The 23,483-nt window shown below is 48.9% G+C and overlaps 1 protein-coding gene and 1 pseudogene across 1 annotated transcript in view; both read right to left on the reverse strand.

The window, feature by feature from the left end:
- Positions 1 to 13,707, reverse strand: part of slit2 (slit homolog 2 (Drosophila)) — a 91,050-nt gene extending 77,343 nt beyond the window's left edge. The window contains 1 exon segment of the mRNA XM_056280561.1: positions 13,526 to 13,707. Within this exon segment, the coding sequence (XP_056136536.1) occupies positions 13,526 to 13,707 (182 nt within the window).
- A 154-nt stretch (positions 13,708 to 13,861) lies between these two features.
- Positions 13,862 to 14,846, reverse strand: LOC130113047 (protein regulator of cytokinesis 1-like; annotated as a pseudogene).
- Between the last annotated feature and the right edge of the window lie 8,637 nt (positions 14,847 to 23,483).

Below are 23,483 nucleotides of genomic sequence, written 5' to 3' on the forward strand. Positions count from 1 at the left end.
CGCGCCCATCCGAGACGGCGGAGGCGAACCACACGACAGAATAAACCCAAATGAGCAAGAGCGTAGAATCTAACGAAGCTTGTCCCGCCTGAACCACTGAACCCAGGACCCCCCCCTCCGCCCCTCCACCCCTCCGCCTCCCCCCCCCCCAAGGCCTCCGCGGGACCAGCACGTTACACACACACATTGGTATTATTACCACCGGGCTTGGTCTGAACATGCAGGTTGACAGGCAGTAATGTCTTGTGGTTAATAACTCTTTCCTGTCCTCCCTCCTCCTCCACTAACCACCCCCCCTCCCCTCCAGCCCTTCAACCGCCACCCCCCAACTGCCAACACCCACTTCCTCACTCCGTCTTTCTCCTCTGCCCTCCCCCCCCCACACTTCTCCCTTGCTCCCTGCTTCCTTTCTGTGTTCCAGGTGCGGAAAACCAAATGAATTCTGGCAACCGCTCTCGAGGATATCACACCCGCAGCTGCGCGCACACACACACACACACAGACACACACACACGCACACACACACACACACATGCGGACCGTAACATTGTGTGACACAGCATCTTGAAAGCATTTTATTTCATGGATCACTGTGCGACGCTACTGAAGCAAGGCCGCATTAGCCGAGCTGCTGGCTCGCGGACTGCAGCGCTGCTGCTTCGCACGGTCAGGTCACACTAGGGCCAGCGTTAACGGCCCCGATCTGTTCCGAACCAGGATAAGGCCGGGGCCAAGAGCTAAAGGGGGTTGGGGTTGGGGGGTGGGGAGTGTGATTTTCACGACACCAGCGCTTTGAGTGCTCCAGCAAGAGGCCGGTTATGAGACGACGACCACCCGGCTCTGTCAGTTGCTGCCCACAGCTGTTGAACTGTGTCTGTTGAGGGATTGTTCCAATTTAAAAAGAAAGATGACTGGCAGTTGTTACCCCCTTACACTCCCCCCTCCCCCCTCCCTCCCCCCGTCCCCGTCACACAGGATAAGGCGGAGGGCTAACACGCCGGGGATTAGTGTTATTCCCTTCTCTGACATGCTTTCTGGTTGACAGAACATTCCAGCCGGAGATGAACTTGCATATTTTGCATATTCGATGAGTCGCCCCGTGCGGAAAAAGAAGATCGGATTAGTCGAAACGCAACTACAGCCCGTGTCGTCCCAGTGCACGGTCAGTGTGAGCGACCGCGGTGTTTCCAAAATGGATTATTTAGAGGATCAGAGCCGAAGAAACGGGTTTCATAGCCGAACAACGAGCGAGGGCCTTCCCCGGCCTCCCCCTCCCCAAAAAACAAACTGAATATTGATTCCAGATCAGCGGAGAGGTGGAAAGAGGCCCGTCGCGCTGGCGGGCGGCGGCGAAACCCTGACAAAGCGAGGCCGGTTGTCAGACTCGCGGAGATTCAAAGGCCCAGATCTCGTCCAGCTGAGGCACACATCGATCCGTGCGAACGAGGACATCTCTGACCTACTAAAGGAGGAAACGGGCTGATCTCATATGAGGAGGCCGGGGAACGAGGAAACTATGCCGTCATCAGCCATGATAGACCGGTGGTTAGACCAAGAATGCCTCAACAAGGCAAACAGCTATGACAATCTAAAGCATGTTATTGGTGTCAACTGTGTCTTAGATTTACTCCGCTCGTTCGAGTTCGTCCGTCTGTGGGCACGGCCGTCTCACACGGTGTCTCAGATTTCCAGCATATTTTGCAGATGTGGAAGAGATCAGATAGGTGGAGGCGTATCGGTACATCTCAACCCTGATTTAAAGTATACAGTGTGAAATGATTTAGAGGCCCATTCTGTGCTTTCCCTTGCAGCTGCGCTCGTGGAAATAAGTGGTACCGCTATTGGTTGCATCTATCGACCACCGAATTCTAACGCGTCAGAATTTATCATTGATCTGGCACATGTTCTTCATATTGTTTCCTTAATACCAACATGACCAACTCCAAGGATAATACTCAAACTGCAGATTTTATTGGTGCTTTATTTTCTCATCCTCATGTCTCGTTTCAAATGATCTCAAAAGGAAACTAGTTGTTGTTTTGCAAATAGTGGCCCTCCAAGAGCCCCAGTCTTTGCAAAATCTCAGTCTGTGACTAGAAACTCAGTGATTTCTGACACACTGTCTTTAGATGTGTGTGGGGGGGGGTTATCAGACTTGAGTCTTTTAAAAGTCTTTTCAAAATATTTTCAGTCTTCTAGTTTATGGTCTCCTAAGTGAGCCGCGGGAAATTGCCCATAAATTCAATAATTTCTTCTCTGAATTAGGAAATAACTTGGCTTCTAAGATTCCACTTAGTAAAAAATTACGCTTTAAATTTTATGAATTCTCCTGTATTAGAAGCTCTTCAATTTTCTCTGGTTATGGGAGCCGAGGTCCAGAAGGTTGAGTATAATCTAAAAAAGATTCATCTCCTGGTTTTGAAAATATCCCCGGTAGTCTATTTAAATCAGTTCAGGATCTATAATACTAAAGTCTTTAACTCACATTCTCAATCTCATAAAAAAGGGTGTTTTCCCTGCTGAGTTGAAAAATAGAAAAAAAAATCATTCCTGTATACAAAGATGATGACCCAGCTATTTTCAATCATTACAAACCAGTTTCAACTCTACCTGTAATGGTATAAGTGTTGGAAAAACTTCTTTATAAAAGATTGTTGAATCAGCTGGATAGGCATAATATTTTATACACATACCAATATGGGTTCAGAAAGAACCCACGGCTGTTTCTTATCTTGTTAATGAAATCTACAAAGATCGAGATGGAAAGGAAAGCACCGTTGAAATCTTCTTAGACACATCTAAGACTTTCTATACTATAAGTCAGCCCATTCTTATTCATCAGCTCTCCCATCTTGGAGCAAAACAATCCCTGTTGCTCTGGTTTTCGAGTTACCTTGAAGACAGAAAGCAGTTTGTCTCTTACAATGATATTAATTATTTTTGTTCTGTCATTTGTGGTGTACCTCAAGGAACGATCCTTGGGCCATTATTATTTTTTCAAATTTATATTATGTACCGTTTCTAACAAACTGTAAAGTATTAATTGCTGATGACACAACTGTTTATTATTCACATAAAGATCCTGATGAAATAATTTAAGTATTAAATCAAGAACTCTTTTAGATAAGTGACTGGTTTAACTGTAACAAATTATCTCTCAATATTAAGAAAACATGATATATTCTCTTTGGTATTTGGCCATGGAACGATGACCCGTCCTTAAATACAAAAAATTAATAGTAATATTATGGATAAGCTGCCGGCTACACTATTTCTGGGGGCACAACTTGATGAGTCTCTATCTTGGGAAAAACAGCTTAGCACAGTTTAGAGTAAAATTGCAAAAGGTATTGGTATTTTGGGAAAAGTCCAACCTATGATTAACACTGACATTGCCACTCATTTATAATATTCTTTGGTTTATTATATATATATATATATATATATATATATATATATATATTTCTGTAACTCGTCTGGGTGAGTACTCATCTCAATAAACTTGTCTCTATTGTTCATCTTCAGAGATGAGCAGTGAGAATCACCATCTGTGTACATCAAACTCATTCATCTCAACCTTTGTCTTTCCAGTCTGGCATCATCAGCATTTATCAAGTCAACCAACTACAGATCGCTTCATTTCTATACAGTTCTTTGAATGGGACCCTTCCCTCCTACTTTCATGAACAGTAGTCCTACAATCATCAGTTGCATGTTTATTCCACTCAAATAGCTCAGGCCTCCTACCTGTCGAACATCTCAGTTACAGTTTAACGTACAGAGGTTCAGCGATATGAAATGCTCCGCTTTCTTTTATTTTAAACTTAGCAGGTGCACAATTTAGGAAAGCTGTTAAAGGATTGTTTTTTTTATCAACGTCATCCTTATGAATTATCTTTGTAAACTGCCTACTAACTTTAATTTCATTTAATTATGTTGTGCATTTGTATATATGGACGGCTGCTAGCGTCTGCAATTTCATCTCTTGTCTCCCTCAATTTCCTCTTTTTTTCCCCCCATGCTTTTAATATTTTTCCCTTTTTCTAATGGATTAAGTTATGAAGTGTAGAGCGCCCTGATCAAGACCCTCGGAGGGTCTTTTGCACCTATCCGTCACAATTTCAGTTCTTCATGTATACATCCATTTGTATCTTTTGCATATGTGTAAATGAATAGAAAATCAAATAAAATTGAAAATACTTCATAGAAAAAGAGGAAGTTGCAACAGACTGGGGGGGGGGAGGGGGGGGCGACATTTGATCTTTTAAGAAAAGAAAAAAAAAACCCACCCAATAATAAATGCATTCTAATTAATATTTGTATTTTCTCACCTTTTCGTGATTAGCAGCCAGAGGACATGGTTTACCAACTTTTAATTTAACACCACATCACTGCTGAGATTACTGGGTAGTCGGCGTTGGCGTTTTATTAGTCGCCCCGCCGCAGCGAAGAAACACATTTACACGTTATATTTTCCCACCGAACGCTTAATAATTAAATCCAACGCCGCTGAGCGAGGGAGCGACCGGCAGAAGTTCGCAGGTCGCTAAGGCAACGCGAGTGGAATCTCGTTGCACAGCTGCAATCAGACACACACACACACACACACACACACACACACACACACACACACACACACACACACACACACACATACACATATTGTCACCCACCTAGATCACTGCTTGTAATTATGAGAGCTGTAAAGCAGGCTGACATCATAACCTTCCTTCCTACTTGCTCACTCACACTACATTGTAGGTATGTATGTGTGTGTGTGTGTGTGTGTGTGTGTGTGTGTGTGTGTGTGTGTGTCTCACAAGTGTGGCCATTGAGGTGTCCAGGTGTTGTCTGTTGTTAAAACGTGTACCCCTGCCCTTTCAAAAATGACAATAGGAAGAAAACGACGACCGAAAAAAAAACTCGACACAGCCCCTCGCAAGCTAGGAAACCCCCCCCCCTCCCCGTCTCCCCCAGATGATGCATAGATGTGGGCCACTTCAGGCAGTGATGCGGCACTGGCGGCCTTCCTCTGGCCCTGACAAAATGGATGTGAGCCTGAAGTGGCCCACATGTACTACAGCAAATATGGCACAAATGTGCCAAGTCACATGTGGGCCTTTTTTGGGCAAAGCTGCGGTGCTCTGGGCAACATGTCATCCGGATGCGGCCCTGAAGTGGCCCCGTGTGGGAAATGGTGATTATGGCCCACCTTTGGCAAACCCGTGGCACACGAGGCATCGCCATGGCTCGGTTCTTGCCCAGATCTGGCAAACAGGAGCGGACCGCCCGTGTGCCATCATTCCTTGTGGTATGTGGGCCGGGTGAACGTGTCATGTGTGGTGCGGGTCGGGCCACAGCCATTTTACTATCTGGGTTTCTGTCCGACACCATAACCATCTTGAGTCAGCTCCTCTGCACGCACACTCGGGGCAGTGTAGCATAGCCGAGCAGGAGACCCGGCCCGGTGAGGGCGGGTCGGTGTGCAGCGCCAGCGAGAGCGAAGGAAAGTAAAGAAACGTTGACGGCGGGGCCACAGCAGTTCACCTAAAGACAGACAATAAGACATTCGAGGCCAATTTAGGTGATGCCGTAATTACACTGGGGGCACTTTAAGAGTATAATTACGCTCTTAAAGCAGAAGTGCGTCGATCTGGATTATTTACGAGCTAATTAGGTTCGGGCCTTTTCTGGCAGTTTACGTTCGGTGTGAGAAGAAAAGAAAAAAAAAGCATATTTACAACTCGCGAGTCGAGGCTGCAGCTGAAGACGAGCGGTGGAAATGTGTCGTGGGAAAGTTAAATAGGCCAGAGAAAGTGTGCATCGACAGACGGACTCGGAGCCCCGGCAGGATTCTTTGATGAGACGGGGAAGGCGAGACAGATGTAGGACAGGCACCACATGTTTTCCTTGAGAAACTCTTCATTTCTTTCTTTTTTTTCCCTTCTTTGGATAAACAACGGAGGACATAATCTATCGGGGGCAGGGGGGATGCCGAAAAATCCCCCCCCCCCAAAAAAAGTTAAAATCTCTCTTCCCCCCCCCCCCATCTCATAAATATCCTCCACCAACGAGCTGTCACAACACAGACAGCCCTGAGCCTCGACATCTCACTGCTGACCCAGCAACAGGACGAGACCTGCAGGTTACCGATACCCCCCACCACCACCACCACCACCCCGACCCCCCTCCACCCTCCAACCCCACACCACTTGTGTGGCTTCGCCTCTTGTTCGCCATCTCTCTCCCTCGCTTAATGTCCCTCTTAGCTGTTTGGCTCTGACTGCCAACAGAGTGTAATTTAGTTTTGTGAGGGGACAATAACATGCCATTGTATTCACCGCAGCATTCAATCACACACACGCACACACACACACGCACACACAAACACACACAAACACACAAATTCAACGAGGCAGAATTCGCACAAAAGCATGCACGCACACTAATGCAGGCACAAACACGGAGAGCCGAGGGTGTGAACTCCTCTTAGCGTGTGAAATATTTAAGAGGGGTGGGCAGCGAGAGAGAGAGAGAGAGAGAGAGAGAGAGAGAGAGAGAGAGAGAGAGAGAGAGAGAGAGAGCGAGAGAGAGAGAGAGAGAGAGAGAGAGAGCGAGAGAGAGACCACAAAGGACTCCTTGGAATTGCCCATTTAGGCTCATGCGGAGATGTAAAATTTGCTGGTGAACAAAATCTAACAGGGGCAGAGAAAGGCTCTACAGGAGTTACTGTTGCTGGCAGACGGAGACACAGTCTGACAGACACAGATATGGACAGAGAGAGAGGGGGGAGGGGGAGGGGGAGGAGGGGGAGGAGACGAGTGAATGAAGGGAGGAGGGACGCAATACGATCGGATCAGAGTCCTGACTTGTCTCTGCATAGTTTATTTAGTCACTCTCATCAGAAAGCATCTGTTTTATCCGGCATGACTCCATCTCCTCGGCATCCTGCATGCTAGTGTGTGTGCGCGCGTGCGTGTGCGCGCGCGCGAGTGTGTGGAAGTGCGCGCGCGGGAGTGTGGAGGCGCGACGCGTGCACGTCTATACGCAAGTGGGTGTTAAGTGCGTGTGTTCTGCTTGACACTTGGTGAGAGGTCAGGGTGCTTTGGAGCACCCGTCCAATTACAGGGGGTGGGGGGGGCACGGTGTTATCGTAGAGATGAGAGGGGACTGTAATTGGATAATGACACATCAGGGTTAGAACCCGTCATTTAAGACTGGTGGGCGCGCGCGCGCACGCACGCACACACACACACGGCACTAGGGCCCTAACTCTGTGTGTGTGTGTGTGTGTGTGTGTGTGTAATTTGCCCTCTCCAGGTAATGCCCCGCCTCCCGTGGAGCTGCTGGTGGAGCCCAGGTGGCGGAGCCCAGGTGTTTCCAGTCCATCATCGTTTGCGCACCTGTTCCAGATCCAATCAGCCCTCCGCCCGCCTCTCTAAATGCCCTGCTGTCCTTCGTTTCGAGAGGCGTCATCCTGTCCTTAGTTTGGGTGGCCGTTGTCACGTGTTTGTTGTGCAGCATTGTTAGGATCTATACTCGGCATAGCGGTTTGGTTTGGTTTTTACGCGCGGGATCGAGGGAGGGGGGGGGGTAGGTAAGCTGCCCGTGGGTGCACTCGTCATCACGTACCCCAGTCGTTGTTGCGTACCCCAGGTTAGGAGTGAGTGCCACCCTATGTATTTATTAGACTCTATTGCACTAGTTTAGGAGGTCACTTATTTATGATTTCTTTACGTGGGCGCCACTCTTGGTTCCCTGTAACCTTTATATTATTTGTAATAATAAATGTGTAGTCCTGGCTGAAACGCACTGACATTGGGTTAAAATTCATTAAGGATATAGTTTTAAAAATGAAGTTCCTAATGTTCAGCTGTGTTAAAAATGTATACGGAAGGATAAAATAGAGAAGTCATAATCTTTACAGTTAAAAGGTTAGAGTTTATGCAAATGAGCACAGTTTGCTTAATATGTACAGGACCAAGCACGTGTAGTCAGTCTAACAGCCTAGCTTGATTAGCCGCATTATGTCAATCCATGTTTTCCTTTGTTTTAATTGGCGTGTTCTGAAACGATGGCCAATACAAATTCCATTCTCGGGTAGAGGGGCGGGGCTTGGTTGTGAGCTGTTCGGTCTGGTGCGTTGGAGAACGGGGGGGGGGGGGGGGTCGCGCGCGCGCGGATGGTCACCGTCAAGTGAACGGTGCAGATTGTTCGAGAGCAACTTAGTGGCTAATGAACAGTTATCCAAAGGTTTGGGATTTTTGTGATCCGCAAGAGGTAAATATTGCTTTTCATACTGACTACATGTTACGGTGTAAAAACGCGTTGTGTTGCTAATCGCGAGTAGCCGTTAGCATATAGCAGTTAGCTCGGCTTTGAAGAATGGGTTAAGACGAGCCATTGCTAACTCGACACGAAATGGTGTGTGGACTTGTTGCTTAGCTGATTCCTTTGATTCGGGAGACGGATGATTTGGACTAGGAGAGGACAGCTCCGTTGGACCACTTCGGAGAACTGTTGAAGCGCTATTTGACTGTCGCTGCTGTTCTTCTGCCGAGCGCCCATCACCAAGCTTCCCCTCATCTTTCCACCTCTAAGGACCTTTTCACACTTATGTTGTTTAGTCCGGACTTTCAGACTTTCCAGAAAAGTCCGAACCAGATTGCCAGGTGTGAAACCTCTTGGACCAGGGTACAGGGATCAAAGACTCGGTCTTTGGTCCAAGCTCAGGAGGTAGTCTCGGTTCAGACCAAGGTTCATGAATGTCTAATGTGAAATCAAAGGTTCGGACTTTTGGATCAATCATAGGAAGTGATAAAACAAACACAAACAGTAACGCCTGGCAACAGCGAGCGCGCCTGGCAACAGCGAGCGCACCTGGCAACAACGAGCGCACCTGGCGGCAACAACGAGCCAAAAGTTCAAGTCAAGGTCCGCTGGTATGAAAGCATAAGTCCTGAACCTAATGACTATAAAATAACAGATGTGAAAGCACCAGAACCAGACTCTGGTTCAGACCTTGGTTTGGACTTTCAAGTGTGAAAGGGACCTTAATGTTCCCTGGATCTGGGGAGTACTGAGCACTGTGCTTTGTTTTTAATTTTGCTTGTGTGACCAAGTGACGCGGCCACTACAGTTTCTAGGCCTCTACGCTCCCAAGCCACGACTCAGGCCTGCAACGGGGAGGGGGGGGGGTTGGTTTACAAGTGGGTTGACCATAGTGTGTGTGTGTGCCTATGACTGATGTTATTTGATATCATTTTGTATTTATTCATATTTGGGATTTAGTCCTATTTGTCTTTATTCATGAATGTGATTTTGAGAAGTTGTATAAATAGCCTACCATAATTTGGCGTTACATCTAAAGAAACCTTGTCATAGCTCGTAGGTAATTCATGTTTAATAACTGTTAGAAGGATGGATAAAATTGGGACGAGACAAAACCAAAATCTAAGTGAAATAGCTTTATTATATATCATACATTTATTGGAAGGCACCGCCAGTTATTTTAGTTTAAAAGAGTAGCGCCATTTATTTGGAAACCATACCCAGGCCCCGCCCACAGTACTACCACACATAGCAGATTTTTATATAGCTACATGGGACAGGTGTTACAAATATATTAATTTCAGTCGGCATCTTGGTTTTTCTGTTGAAACTCGCATTCTTGCTGCATAATGTTAGGCCCTGTATGTCGCCCTAGACCAGTGTTTCTCAACCCAGTCCTCAAGGAACCCCTATCCTGCAGATTTTCATTGTAACCCTGCATAGGTAGCCCTGCTTGTACTTACTCGACCAATCATCTCGCAGCACTTAATTATGCAAGGTGTGCAACATCTGACAAAATTCATTGCTGATTGGTTGAATAACTACAAACAGGTACCTATTCAGGGTTGCAAAGAAAATATGCAGGATAGGAGTTCCTTGAGAACTGGGTTGAGAAACACTGGCCCTAGACTAAAGGGTCGTAACATTAACAGGGGCTCGTCCGGGATACCGATCTCTTCTTAGTTGTCTTTGAGATAAGAGGTACTTTATTGTCATTGCGTACACACGGCGAAATTTCGTTTGGTGACTCAGACCAGCAACACTAGACAAGGTGTAAATGATTGGGGGGAAAAAAACCAAGATAAAAACAAGAACAAACATTTAGTATAAATAAGCGAGGTAGCAAAAATGATAAGACAATAAAAGATAGCAGCGGCTTTTAAAGTTCAAAATAGTGCATGGCGTTATTACACATGATTGCCCATAGTGCAGCGGCTTTAGTACCAGTTAGTCCTCAGCAGCTATATGCGCGCGCATGTGGGGACTATGGAGGCTACAGCTCTGGGGACGAAGCTGTTCCTCAGCCTAGTCCGGGTTTTAATGGTACGGTATCTTTTCCCCGATGGCAAGGGAATGAACAGACTGTGACCTGGGTGTGTTGTGTCTTTGATGTTGCTGGCTTTCCCCTATAGACGGCCAGCATACACAGCATTCAGGTCCGGGAGCACAGCTCCCACAATCCTCTGTGCTGTCTTTACCACCCGGGCCAAGTCCTTCCTATTCTCTGCTGCGTAGCTGGCATACCACACTGAGACACATTGACAGAGGATGCTTTCTGTTGTCTTCTGTAAAAGTTGACCAGCAGCTGAGAAGGGAGACCAGCTTCAAGTTTCCTGAGGAAGAAAAGCCTGTTGTACTTTCTTCACCACGTGAGAGGTGTTGAGTGACCATGTGAGTTCGTTAGTTATGTGGATTCTCAGAATTTGAGGTTATCTACAATATGCACCTCTTCACCGTTTATGTGCAGTGGGGGTGGGGTGGTCAACGATCTCCTTTGTTCTACTGGTGTTCAGGACCAGGTTATTGTCTGAACACCATCCAGCCAGATGTTGGACCTCCTCTCTGTCTCCTGGTTAGTTGAGTCCCACTATATTCAGTTCAATTTATTGTCATTGAAAACGATGTGCAGGCACATGTTAAAAATGAAATAAGGGCTGCAGCATTGCCCAACAGTACAGGACAGACCTAGGCAAACACAGTATAAGATGTACATAGATGAAGACCAAAAGCTAAAAATAAGTTTAAAAAAAAAAAGGGCAAGAGCACAAAATATTTAAAAAATATCCACACATTCAGTGGGTAGCCAGGTTCAGGTGGGCAACAGCTTGGGGAAAGAAGCTGCTTTTGAGCCTGGTAGTGCGGGCTCTGAGGCTCCTGTAGTGCCTCCCAGAGCGCAGCGGGGAGAACAGTCCATGGTTAGGGTGGGTGGGATCTTTGCTGATGCTGAGACCCATTCGAAGGCAGCGTTTGTGATAAATGTCTTTTATGGCAGGGAGCTGGGTACCAGTGATATGCTGGGCCATCTTGACGACCCACTGCAGAGCTTTCTGGTCCGTACTGCACTGAGATGCAGCTGGTCAGAATGCTCTATATGGTGCAGGGGTAGAAGTTGGTGAGAATTTTGGGGGACAGATGGGCGCTCCTCAGCCTCCTAGGGAAATGCAGGTGTTGTTGGGCCTTTTTCACAAGGGCCTGGATGTCCAAAGTTCTCGCTGATGTGGACTCCAAGTAATTTAAAGCTGGAAACACGCTCCACTTCCACCCCATTGTGTATGGGGGAGTGGCTGCAGCTTCTAGACCTCCTGAAGTCCACAATCAGTTCCTTCGTCTTCTGCACATTGAGGACAAGATTGTTGGTAGTACAACATGATGTGAGGTGCTGAATCTCGTCCCTGTAGGCCGTCTCGTCATTGTTGGTGATGCGGCCAATGACTGTGGTGTCATCCGCAAACTTATTACATTTGAAGGGTGAGTTGGCAGTCAGTCGTGGGTAAAGAGGGAGAAAAGGAGGGGGTTCAGAACACAGCCTTGAGGGGCACCTGTGCGGAGGGTCGGTGGAGGAGGTGTGGTCACCTAACCTAACAGACTGAGGTCTGTTGGTCAGGAAGTCCAGGGTCCAGTTACAGAGGGAGGAGTTGGAGCCAAGGGGAGAGGAGTTTGGTGGTTAGTTTGGCAGGGGTGATGGTGTTGAAGGCAGAGCTATAATCTATAAACAGCATCCGGATGTATGTGTAAATTCAAGGTGGGTTAGAGCACAGGGCAGTGGTAATGGCATCCTCAGTAGACCTTTTGGGACTGATGTGGGGGATAATGTTTTTGATGTGAGCCAGAACCAGTCTCTGAAAGCACTTCATGGCAATGGGGGTGAGTGCCATGGGTCGGTAGTCATTCAGACATGTGGATGTTGATTTCTTGGGGACAGGAATGATAGAGGTGGTCTTAAAGCATGCTGGGACTATGGATTGGGACAGTGAGAGGTTAAATGTAGTTGTGAAGACCTCAGCACACTGGTCAGCACATTCCCTGAGGACCCGAACTGGTATGCTGTCAAGTGTGGCGGCCTTCCATGTGTTCACTCTGCGCAGTGATTCTCTGACATCTGCGATCGATAGAGTGAGCACCTGGTTTTCTGGGTGGCTGGGATTTTTTTTTGTAGCTGGGTCAGTATTGTTCTTGTCGAAGCGGGCATAGAAATGATTTGGCTCGTCTGGTAGGGAGGCATGGACAGTGGGACCGCTATTTGAGCTTTTGTAGTCTGATAGACTGAATGCCTTGCCACATACGCTGGGGATCGGAGTTATTGTGAAAGTGGTCCTCTATTCGTAGGGAATATTTTTGGCTGCTCTGATGCCCTTTTTGAGGTTGGATCTGGCTGTGCTGTACGCTTTGCAGTTACCTGACTTGAACGCTGTATCCCGGGCTTTCAGCAGCTGCCAGACCTTGCTGGTCGTCCAAGGTTTCTGGTTTGGAAAGGTGCGGATTGATTTTTTTTTTGTGTGTGACACTCTGGACACTCTTTCCTACATTAACTTTCTGCAAAAGTTAATGTAGGATATTATGGGAGATGTCTGTTCATTGTCTGTATGGGAGCCATGGGTGGCTGGCTGTGCAAAAATACTCCAGTTTGTGTTGTCAAAACAGTGCCGGAGTTCAGAGACTGCTCCTTCTGGCCAGACAGTGATTGTCTTTACTGCTGGCTTGACCCGTTTTATTAGGGGTTTGTAGGCTGGGACCAGGAACAGGCAGAGGTGGTCAGAATGCCCCAGGTGGGGGCAGGGAGTAGCTTTATACGAGTCCTTAATGTCTGTATAGAGATGGTCCAGGGTGCTTTGTCCCCTAGTGGGGCAGGAGACATGCTGATGGAATTTGGGCAATGCAGCGCTGAGGTTAGCCTGATTTAAAATCACCACCTATGATAAAGGCCTTGTCCGGAGTGTCTGGTCTGTTGTCTGCTGATGGCACATTGTAGCTGTTCAAGTGCTGCATTTGCATGTGGGGGGATGTATATAGCGGCGATGGCAATGGCCGTTAGCTCCCTGGGCTGGTAAAAAGGCCTGCACTGAATAATAAGGCGCTCGAGATCAGCAGAGCAATGCCTTTCAACGACCTTTATATTGTTGCACCAAGAGTTATTGACATACTATACTCAAACCTCCTCCGCGGATCTTGCCGGAGTCCGCTGTCCTGTCGGCACGGAAGGCTGTGCGGCCCACTAGCTCTGGAGTGATCCGCTATCAGCTGCTGAAGCTCTCCAACCAAACTGGCGATGGAGTTGACACTCGCCTCTAGCGACTGCAGCTTGGTGTGCCGTTCACCCAGAACTGCGCCTTGGGTTGTAATGGCGGTGCGCAACTGCTCTAACTCTGCGGGGTCCATGTCTGGTCGAGTCTTGCTGTAACGCCGTGTATTTGGACCCAATTGCAGAGAAGAGGCAGAGGCTTTGGAGACGTCGACTCTGCTCAGACTCGAGATGACATAGAGCTTTATTCAAGCAGGCCACGGACTCCGCTGTGAGCACCTCACTCTCTGATCATTGATTTCCTGGCTTTTGCGATTTGTTGTAGCTAAAACGAAATTGTTTAAAAACTGGGTTAGACACAGAGCATCCCCTGCGCCTCCACTGTCTGTTTTTCTTAAGATGCTGTTCATGTCTCTCCTTTTCCTTCTCTATGCGGTGTAACTCCCACTGCTCCTCCACATGCTGCAGGAGCTTCTAACCATTCACAAGAATTTCTCTTCCCACATATCAATTTGCACTTTTAGCCTCTTTTCGAGCTTGGGCAAGCTTTTCTGTACTCAGATCTCTGCTTCTCCTCTTTGAACAGATTCCCTGCTCTGTTTGCGAACCTTGCTGGATCTGCGGCCTTTTTCTCCAGCTCCAAGAAGTCTCCAACTCTGTTCCCATTGAACCCCCTCAAAAAGCTCTGTTCCTCATAATGCTGCTCCAAATGCTAGATCTCGGTATCATGCAGCCTCAAAAGTTCCTCTGTAAAATCCTCACTAAAATATGGCACAAAAGCATGTCGCTGCTTAAGGCTGAAGAAACACTTTTCCCAAAATACAGCAATCTCTTTGCGGATGGCTTCAGTAATACTATGGATATTAAACAATTTGATCTGCTCCAAACGCTGAACCTCTGTTTGTAAAGCTTCCAGGTTCTTCCTCTTGAATGTGACCATGTGTTCAGAGAGAGCCTCTCTCTCCTCTTGGGGGACCTCCAGTCGGGCCCACAGCCCCTGGATCCTCTCCCAATGAGTCTCACATGTTGCCTCCAACTCCATCTTGCGTTCTTCCAGCTGGCAAAGGAGTAGTTTAAGTGATGTGATGTTCTCTCGGGACCGGCGGAATGCCTCTTCATCCTCGCAGATGATGTCCTTCTCTTGCTGGAGCATGCTGACCCCTACCACCTCCTCAAACAGGGGCAGCTGGAGCGCCGGACAGAGTTTTTCCCTTTCTTTCCTGCATGTTTCGATGCTGCTAATGAGCCTCTTTAGAGATTCCTCCTCAGCAATCATCTCCAATAAATCCTTAATGTGGTTCTTGACATTTTTTCCCTGTAGTCTCTTCCGTACAGAGTCAATATGTGTAACGCCGTTTATTTGGACCCAATTACAGAGAAGAGGCAGGATGACTGGATGGAGTAGAAGGCTGGCCAGGAGAGGCGGTCGGATTGGGCATTGCTGACACAGGTGGTGCTGTCTGGGCAGGCTGTAGCTGCTGGAGAGCGGCGGTGAGGCTGGTGATGGCGGCCTTCATCTGCTGCTATTGACCCTGGACCTGCTGCAGGTGGGAGCGATCCTCTGTCAACTGCTGAGGCATGGGGTTGATCTCTCCAACAAAACCGGAGATGGGAGTGGACGCTCGCCTCCAGCGGCTGCAGCTTGGTGTGCCGTTCTCCCAGAACTGCACCTTAGGTTGTAACGGCGGTGCACAACTGCTCTAACTCTGCTGAGTCCATGTCTTGCTGTAACGCCGTGTATTTGGACTCAATTGCAGAGAAGAGGTAGAGGCAGTCGGTAAAGTACGACGTCTCTTTACTAGACTTCAGCAAACACACAATGGCCAAAAAAAAAGAAGTCAAACGGGGCAGGCAACAGAACAAACTAAGCACAACCCCCTCTCACCCGGAGGAGGAAGATGAGTGTTTTGGAGACAAGGGTTTCCGCAGACCGACGTGAAGCCTCTCCAAGACTCGACCGGGAATGTCTGCAAAACAACCAGTCAGATTGTCTATACTGACCATAATCCTTGTGTTCCTTCACAGAATGTATAACCACAACCAGCGCCTAATGCGGTGGCCACTGATCGGCCAAGGTTATAATTTGGAGATCCGACACAGGCAAGGTTGGGAGAACGTTTGCTGATGCCCTTTCTCGTGGTTATGAGTAATGGATATGTTATTGTTATTAATGTGAGGGGTTGTTACGATTACTGTGTAGGAGTGGATGTTATATGGCAGATTGATTGGGGGGGGGGTTGATTATCGCCAGCCATTGAGGCTTGCTCTTATGGGAGAGGGGGGGTTACGGCCCTAGTGCCGTCTGTCTATGTAATTTTCCCTCTCCAGGTAATACCCCGCCTCCTGTGGAGCTGCTGGTTGAGCCCAGGTGACTCCGGTCCATTGTTTGCGCACCTGTTCCAGATCCAATCAGCCCTCCGTCCGCCTTCTTAAATGCCCCGCTGTCCTTTGGTCGAGAGACGTCGTCGTCTTTTTGTTAGGTTGGCTATTGTTACATGTTTGTTTGTTGTACAGCATTGTTACAGCTATACACCGTATAGCGGGTCGGTTTTTACGCGCAGGACCGAGGGGGTAGGTAAGCTGCCCACGGGTGTGCTCCTCATCACGTAGCCCGTCTTTGTTCCATACACCATGTTAAGAGTGAGTGCCACCCTCTGTGTTTAGTCTAGAATCCTATTATAGGAGGTCACTTTTTTTATGATTTCTTTCTTGGGCACCGCTCTTGGTTCCCTGTGACGTTCATATTTGTGCATGTTAGTCGGCAGCTCGGCTTTTGTGTTGAAACTCCATTCTCGCTTGATAATGTTGGGCCCTCTACGTCCCCCTCGACTGAAGGGTCGTAAAACCCACGTCGTGTACTAACCTGTGATTAGAGACACGTTGATCTACCAGGAGCCTGCGGCTTCTCATCTACAATGTAACAAAATTTCTCCCCCTCGCTCTCTTTTCTATTTCTTTTCCTCTGACGTTCCCCCTTTCCATTTATAAAGGTCTTTGTGACTGCGCTTTTGTACTTCTGTCCAACACAGATCCCAGCGGATGACTCAGGGGTTTGGATAAAATGGGATTTTTTTTTTTTACATCCGAGTTCTACAACTCCCAATTCACCTCAGAAGCCCGCTGTACGATATGACACACAGCAAGAGACCAGGGGCAAAAAAACCCCCTCTTAGACCTCTCCAAATCTTAGCCTTGTCCTACACTTATTGTAACCGTGGCAACAGGAGAGAGGAGTTTTTCGTATCTCAAACTTGTAAAGAACTATCTGCGATCTGATATCTAAAATGTCACGAGACTGTTTGAATGGATTGGCTGAAATTTTAATTGAGCACCAAATCTGTCGCAAATGGGATTACCCCCAGGATAATTGAAGAGTTTGCAGCAGCCAAAGCAAGAAAGGTCCTCTTTTAAAGGGCGAGTCAACAGTATTTAATCATTACGACCAAAATCAGTCAAAAACAGGGGTCAATTGGGCCGCACTCATCAATCGTCCGTACATACAAATGTGTTCTGAAACAGCCATGTGCTAATTAACCTTCAAGATTGTCTGACAGTCAGCAGCAAAGCATGATGGTTATTTGTAATTCCTTCCCCCTAACATCTGATGTCTACTGCTTGCAACGAGCAGTCACCCAGGCTTGCAAAGACACCAGTGTTAACCAACTGGTGTCTAAATTCAGGGGTCAGCCAGATTCTACACTGGTCTCTGAGACAAACCTCAGGGCTAAAATATCACATGAGTGAGAAAGAACAAATATGTACGTATGAACGAGGCCCAATGGGATAATAATCGGCATTTTTGTCTACTAAAAAGTGAACATAGGGAGCAGCATATTGTTATTACCCCAGAGCGCTGGATTGTTTTCTTGCCTTGGGTAGGACCTAACATGCCAGTAGTATTGGGTTGCTAAAGGACCTAACATCCAACCTTCAAATGGGTTGAAAAATGTAATGTAAATGCACGCATGGGTTGGTGGCTTGAGAGCCCGTACAAACGTTCCAGGCATGTTTACCATTAGTGGTATTTCATTTTTGTATCGCTGCCACTAGGAGGCGCCTTGCAGTTTGCCGGAGGAGCAATGTGCGTCAACGCATCGGCTCAATGCTGAGAAACTCCACCGTGTCGTGTTGCAGAACAGAGGGGACAAAACGCATAACCCAAAATCATCTGCGGACAAGATTGGAGAAGGTGACTAAAGCTAGCAAGTTTAAGTTAGACTAATAACGTCCTTTACCACAGGAATATTGTGTAAATAAACAAATGTAATGGCCTGGGATCCCAGTGCTTCAGGTCTAGGTGAGATTTATGGCTCCACATCGAGGTGACTGGGGCCCCGGCATAGCATAGCATTAAACCACAGTGTGGATTCAGCCTGTAGATTGTTATACTACCGCCCCAAAATAGAGGGCAGTGTTGTGTATGCTATGCCATAGCGTGCAGATGAATCAGGTGCCGAACCCAGATAGCATCCGGATGTGGGCCACTTCAGGCAGTGGTGCGGCACTGATGGCCTTCTTCTGGCCCTGACAAAATGGATGTGAGCCTGAAGTGGCCCACATGTAGTATAACATCAAATATGGCCCAAATGTGGGCCTTTGTTTTGGCAAAGATGCGGTGCTCTCGGCAACATGTCATCTGGATGTGGCCCGTGTGGTAAATGGTGAATATGGCCCAAATATCACAACACAAATATGGGCCACCTCTGGCAAATATGTGGCACATGTGGCATTACTATGGCTTGGTTCTGGCCCACATCTGGCAAACAGGAGTGGACCGCCCAAGTGCCATCATTCCACGCGGTATGTGGGCCGGATGAAAGTGTCGGGTGTGGGACGGGTCCGGGCCACAGCAATGTTGCTATCTGGGCAGGAACAACATTATCATGTTTCCATTCAGGGGCGACACAGACAGCGAGGAGAAGCTCTGCGATGGAAGCGGCTCTGCTAGACAAGCGAAAAGAGCTGATGTTGTTGGCATTATTGAAACTGACGGAACTCCTTACGAGGAGGTGGTCTGTAAGACCGCTGAACATGCTGAGGCAGGAGGATGGGGAATTTGCGGTATTTGTTCGCTAAATGTGAGAGACGGAGGAACCGCTGGGTACTGGCACCAGAAACCCATAGCGGGGTAAGCGGCCCAAACGAACCAATCGCAGCTCTTGCAGTGTCCACGTAGCACGTGTAGCCCCGACACACACATTTACACTTTTTTGGGGAGGTGACCGCAGGCTACAGTAGAGGGAGGCCCTAGGGTAGCTACAGAGACCTGACTGTAGCCTATGATGGACCCCCCCCCCACCCACGGTCATATCAATGCAGAACCATAGATAAGGCGTTATTCCCCATGTGTGAAAGCTACATGACGTCAGGACATTTATGCACGTGCAAATTTGTTTCCTCTGAATGGCTGAAATAATTTCAATGGCGGCATTCGGGAAACCGTTGTTCATATCAGTCTCCCTTCTTTACTGTGTTTTTGCCATGTTTCCCTCTGCAGATATCCTCCCGTTTTGATCCTAGCGATGGAAAGTTTAAGAACCTCTGAACTCGGAACCACAGATCTAAGAGGAATGACCCGTCGGCTCCCAGTTTCCTCCCTTGTTTTCCTCGGCAGCGCTACAATAGATGAGGGCCTTGCATAAGCCTCTCCAAACTCGTCTGCAGGGCTGGGAAGAAAGGGAAAAGCGGGGACGGGGGGGAAACCCGAAAGGGAGCGAAGGAAGAAGACGTAGAGAAAGGTGAAGATAGGGTAGAAGCAGGAGAGCAAGGCAGATTTGGAGGGAGGGAAAAGAGGAAGAAAGGGGCATCAAGAGAGAAGGAGGCAACAGGAAAAAAAAAAGAAAGGCCGAAAGAGGAATAGATGGAGGGGAGTGAGGCTCTTTTGTGGTGGATGGAGAGTGACAGGGGTGCCAATAGAGTGGCTAGTGATGACGGTCCCTCTGGAGAATGCTGGCTATGCCAGTGAAGTGGCACTAATGGAGCCAGGGAGGGGATGCGGTTGCCTTGCCCAGAGGGGGGGGGGTATTGTGCAACTGGACAAGGGAGCTTGACACAGAGCCAAGATGGAGGATTAGCGACGAGGGGGAGAAAGACGGCCATGTTAAGTCTGCTGACTGACTGACATTTGGTTTACTGTTTGACTGGCGAGGCTTTGCTAGCTCAGTGAGCATTTCTGAGTCTCGACTTCTGATGGGAGTCGCTGGAAAGGGCCCTTACACCCGGCGACCAGGCTTTTACCGCGGATTAGCGGGACATAAATTCTTTAAAAAGTTGTCCCTTCTTCCGCCTGTTTTCTTCTTCCTGCGGCCTTAGTGTCCGTGCTATCGCTCTTTCTCTCTAGTATAGCTAGCTGTCTTTCTCGCTCTAATGCATGATTAAAAAACAAAACAAACAAGAGGAACAGCCACCCGGTGTGCAGGCAGGCAGCGAGCTGGGGTCAAACATTGCTGTGCAGCGGGGTTAGCAAGGCAGCGTTGCATGATGAATGGTCCTGATTACGCCGTAATCCCTCCAATAATTCACCGGCTAGACTGTGTCATCCATCAGTACCTGGGCCCTTACTTAGATATACAATGGAGAGACACGCACGTGGGGAGGTAGGTGCACGGGGAGGGGAGGGGGGGGGAGGTGATGGAGAGGTAGTTGAACAGGAGCAATGTATGTTGTGTTAGCCATAATTGTGGTTGTGTAGAGCTAGCAACGTCGTGTCAATAAGTTGAGCACCAGGGCTAACATGAATGCAGGGAGGCGCAAGAGCTAGCAGAGGCAGGGCACAAGAGCTAGCATAGGCAGGGCGGGAGGTTAGCGGAGGCAGGGTGGGAGGTTAGCGGAGGTAAGTGGAGAGGATGGAGTGTGATTCAGTTATACCGTCGGGGGGTATTTATGCACGCTGTGACCCTCAATCACACAAGACAGGGGTAAGGAAACGCTTTGAAGAACGAGAAGACCTCACACATACACACACACACAACACACACACAGTCACATCACCGCAATCATAACTATCTGCTTCCAGGTAAGCTCTTCCTGGCGTTGAATAGGTATGTAGCCCCCCTCTCTCCCCCACCCTCCCTCCCTCCCTCCCCTGGTAATCCACTCTAGGGTTACACAACAACACAGCAACACACCTGAGCACCTCTCTCTCTGACAGACACGCTGGCTCCAGGCTTCAGGCTACCTGCCATCTACAGTAAATACTGACATGCCTCTTTCCAGCTCCATTCCTCCACTCCCCTCGGTGCCTTTCTCTTCCCCTCCTTTTGCTCTCGTCTCACTTTCTCCCACTCTCACCCTCTCCTTTGTCTTTTCTTTTTTTCCAAAGCGTATTTACAGCGGAGAAAACATTCCTGTCTACACCTCATTGAATTCCTCCCCGTGCTTTCTTTCCACGCCATTAAGGAGAGCAAACACCTCTCATCTTTCCCTTAAACACCCCTCAGTCATTCCTTTCTTCATTCCTCCTCTCCTCTCCTCTCCTCTCCTCCCTCGCTCTTTTTTTCCAGGCGTTCCTCCGACCGACTTTGAAATCCTGACGTGCGGGGCAGTATCCCCTCATTCCTGGCTTGTCCATTATCCTGGATCTCTCGTTGGTTGACACCGATGACCTCTGACCCCCGTGAGCTCTTGAACTTTGACCCCACCCCACCCCCCCGCGCACACCCTGGTCAATCAATTAATTTACTTCTGGCCGACATCAAGCGACGCGAACCCCGCGGCGCGGATGTGCGTGGTTCGCGGCGCAGATGCGCGTGAGCGAGCACGCGCGGCGCGCGGGAACACGTCGGCTCTCGTGCGAGTCGAGTCGAGAAGGGCGTTTTCAGATCTTTACACGCCGTCTCGATAACGTCATCTCTTGCACTCGTGCCCTCCCTAATAATGCCAGTATGACTTTGGCAGGTTCTCCCTCCCCCACCCCCCCCCCCCGAGTTGCCGCAGAATGAATTACTTCATTGTTTGGGGATCTCAATGGTAAAATCACCTCTTAGGAATTAGCGGCCTTGAGCCATTCAGACGGTCCCTCATGTGATGCACACTGCGGCACGCACGCCAGCCGGTGACACTCAACGCCTCGACGCCGTGGCAACTGCTCGTTTGCGCTCAAGGTGATGCTTGACAAGCGCGCGGACGAGGTGGGAACGCGGAACAGTTGCGGCGTCACGGCCACGGGAGGAGAAACGCTCTTGTTTGGTTTGGAATCATCCCGCAGATCCGAGAATCCCGAGTAAAAACACTTCTAGAACAATATGACTTTGTAAGCGCTGACGCTTTCGTGTACGCGCGCGTGTATGTGTGTGCGCGCGCACGTGTGTTGGTGAGAGAGATGGTGGGTTTGCATGTGTGAGAGAGAGATTGTGTGTGTGGGTGTGTGTGTGTGTGTGAGAGAGATTGTGTGTCTTCGTGTGTGAGAGAGAGAGAGAGTGAGAGAGAGATTGTGTGTGTGTGTGTGTGTGTGTGAGAGAGAGAGATTGTGTGTGTGTGTGTGTGTGAGAGAGAGATTGTGTGTGTGTGTGTGTGTGTGTGTGTGTGTGTGTGTGTGTGTGTGTGTGAGAGAGAGATTGTGGGTGTGTAGAAGTTTTTAAATCAATTAAAAAGAAACCGGAGGAGGCAGGAAATATCATTGAATGCTTAAAAGCATGTTTTTGTGTGAGTGTGTGTGCGCCTCTGTTTGTGTGTGTGTGTGCGCATGTGTGTGTGTATGTGTGTTGGGGTGGGGTGGGGGGGTGAAGCAAGAGGGGGAAAAAAACAGAAAGCAAATCCCGTCCATAGATGCCTGAGGCCGCAGGGGTTTAACTTCATTTCCTCCCCCTGACATGTGGGGAGATCTCTGTCGGGTCTGCACACACACACACACACACACACACACACACACACACACACACACACACACACACACACACACACACAGGCCTGTGGCCAGAAACCCGCTTAATGCACAACACTGGACACGCAGCAGCTACCGGCACATAGATAGGCATCTTCCAGAGCACGCATCCTCGGCCTAAAACAACCCTTTCAGGGAAGACCAGCATCAGAGGAAACCGGATTCCGCACTACCCTCCCCGTCACCCCTACCGCGGCTCTGGCACGAGCGGCGGTGACCTGTTTAAAAGAAATTCGGCGACGCGTCGGCAGGACCTGTCCCCCCCCCCCCTCCTCCCCCCCCCCCGACGACGCAGCACTGAACACCCTCCGAAGGTCAGCGGAGTCTATAGATCCGGGTCTTTAAGAGGCACGTCGGGGTCATGCGTGGCGTCCCCCCTCCCCCTCCCCCCCCTCCCGCGTGCAGGAGAGCCATTTTCCTTGTGTTGGCCGTTACGCGGCTGCACGCCCCCCTCTCTCCCCGCACCCCCCCTCCCCTCCCCGCGAAATCCCCCCCCCGCCGCCTAAAATCCGGACGACGTCCTTTTTATTTTCGACCTCGACGGGAAACCCAAAGGTCGCCGTCACCATGGCAACTAAAACACCCAACACGGTCTGTCGTGATTAAGAAAAATCATGACTTATTCAGAGAAAATTCAAATTGCCTCTTCAACCTCTATTTCCCCGCCTTTGTCCCCCCCCTCCCTTTTTTGTGTGTGTGTGTGTGTGTCTCTCTTCCTTCCTGCGCCGCCCTCCACCTTGCGCACTTCCTCCTCTTCCCTAAATTAACAGCGCACGAGGAATGCCTACGTTACCAGATGACGAACAACTGCGCTCTTGTGACATTTGTTCCGGGCTTGTTGTCTCGGCTGAGACAACAAGTGTGTGCATGTGTGCGCACGCGCGCGCGCGCGCACGGATTTGTGCGCCTGCGCGTATGCACACAGGCATTTCAGCACCAGGGTTAAACTCTCACAGAAGACAAAGGATCGACCCTCTAGGCTGCTAAGCAACAATGCCATCCAGCAAGACGGCAAAGCCTCGTTGGGGCAGC

Source organism: Lampris incognitus, chromosome 5, assembly GCF_029633865.1.
Source record: "Lampris incognitus isolate fLamInc1 chromosome 5, fLamInc1.hap2, whole genome shotgun sequence".
Lineage (NCBI taxonomy): Eukaryota > Metazoa > Chordata > Actinopteri > Lampriformes > Lampridae > Lampris > Lampris incognitus.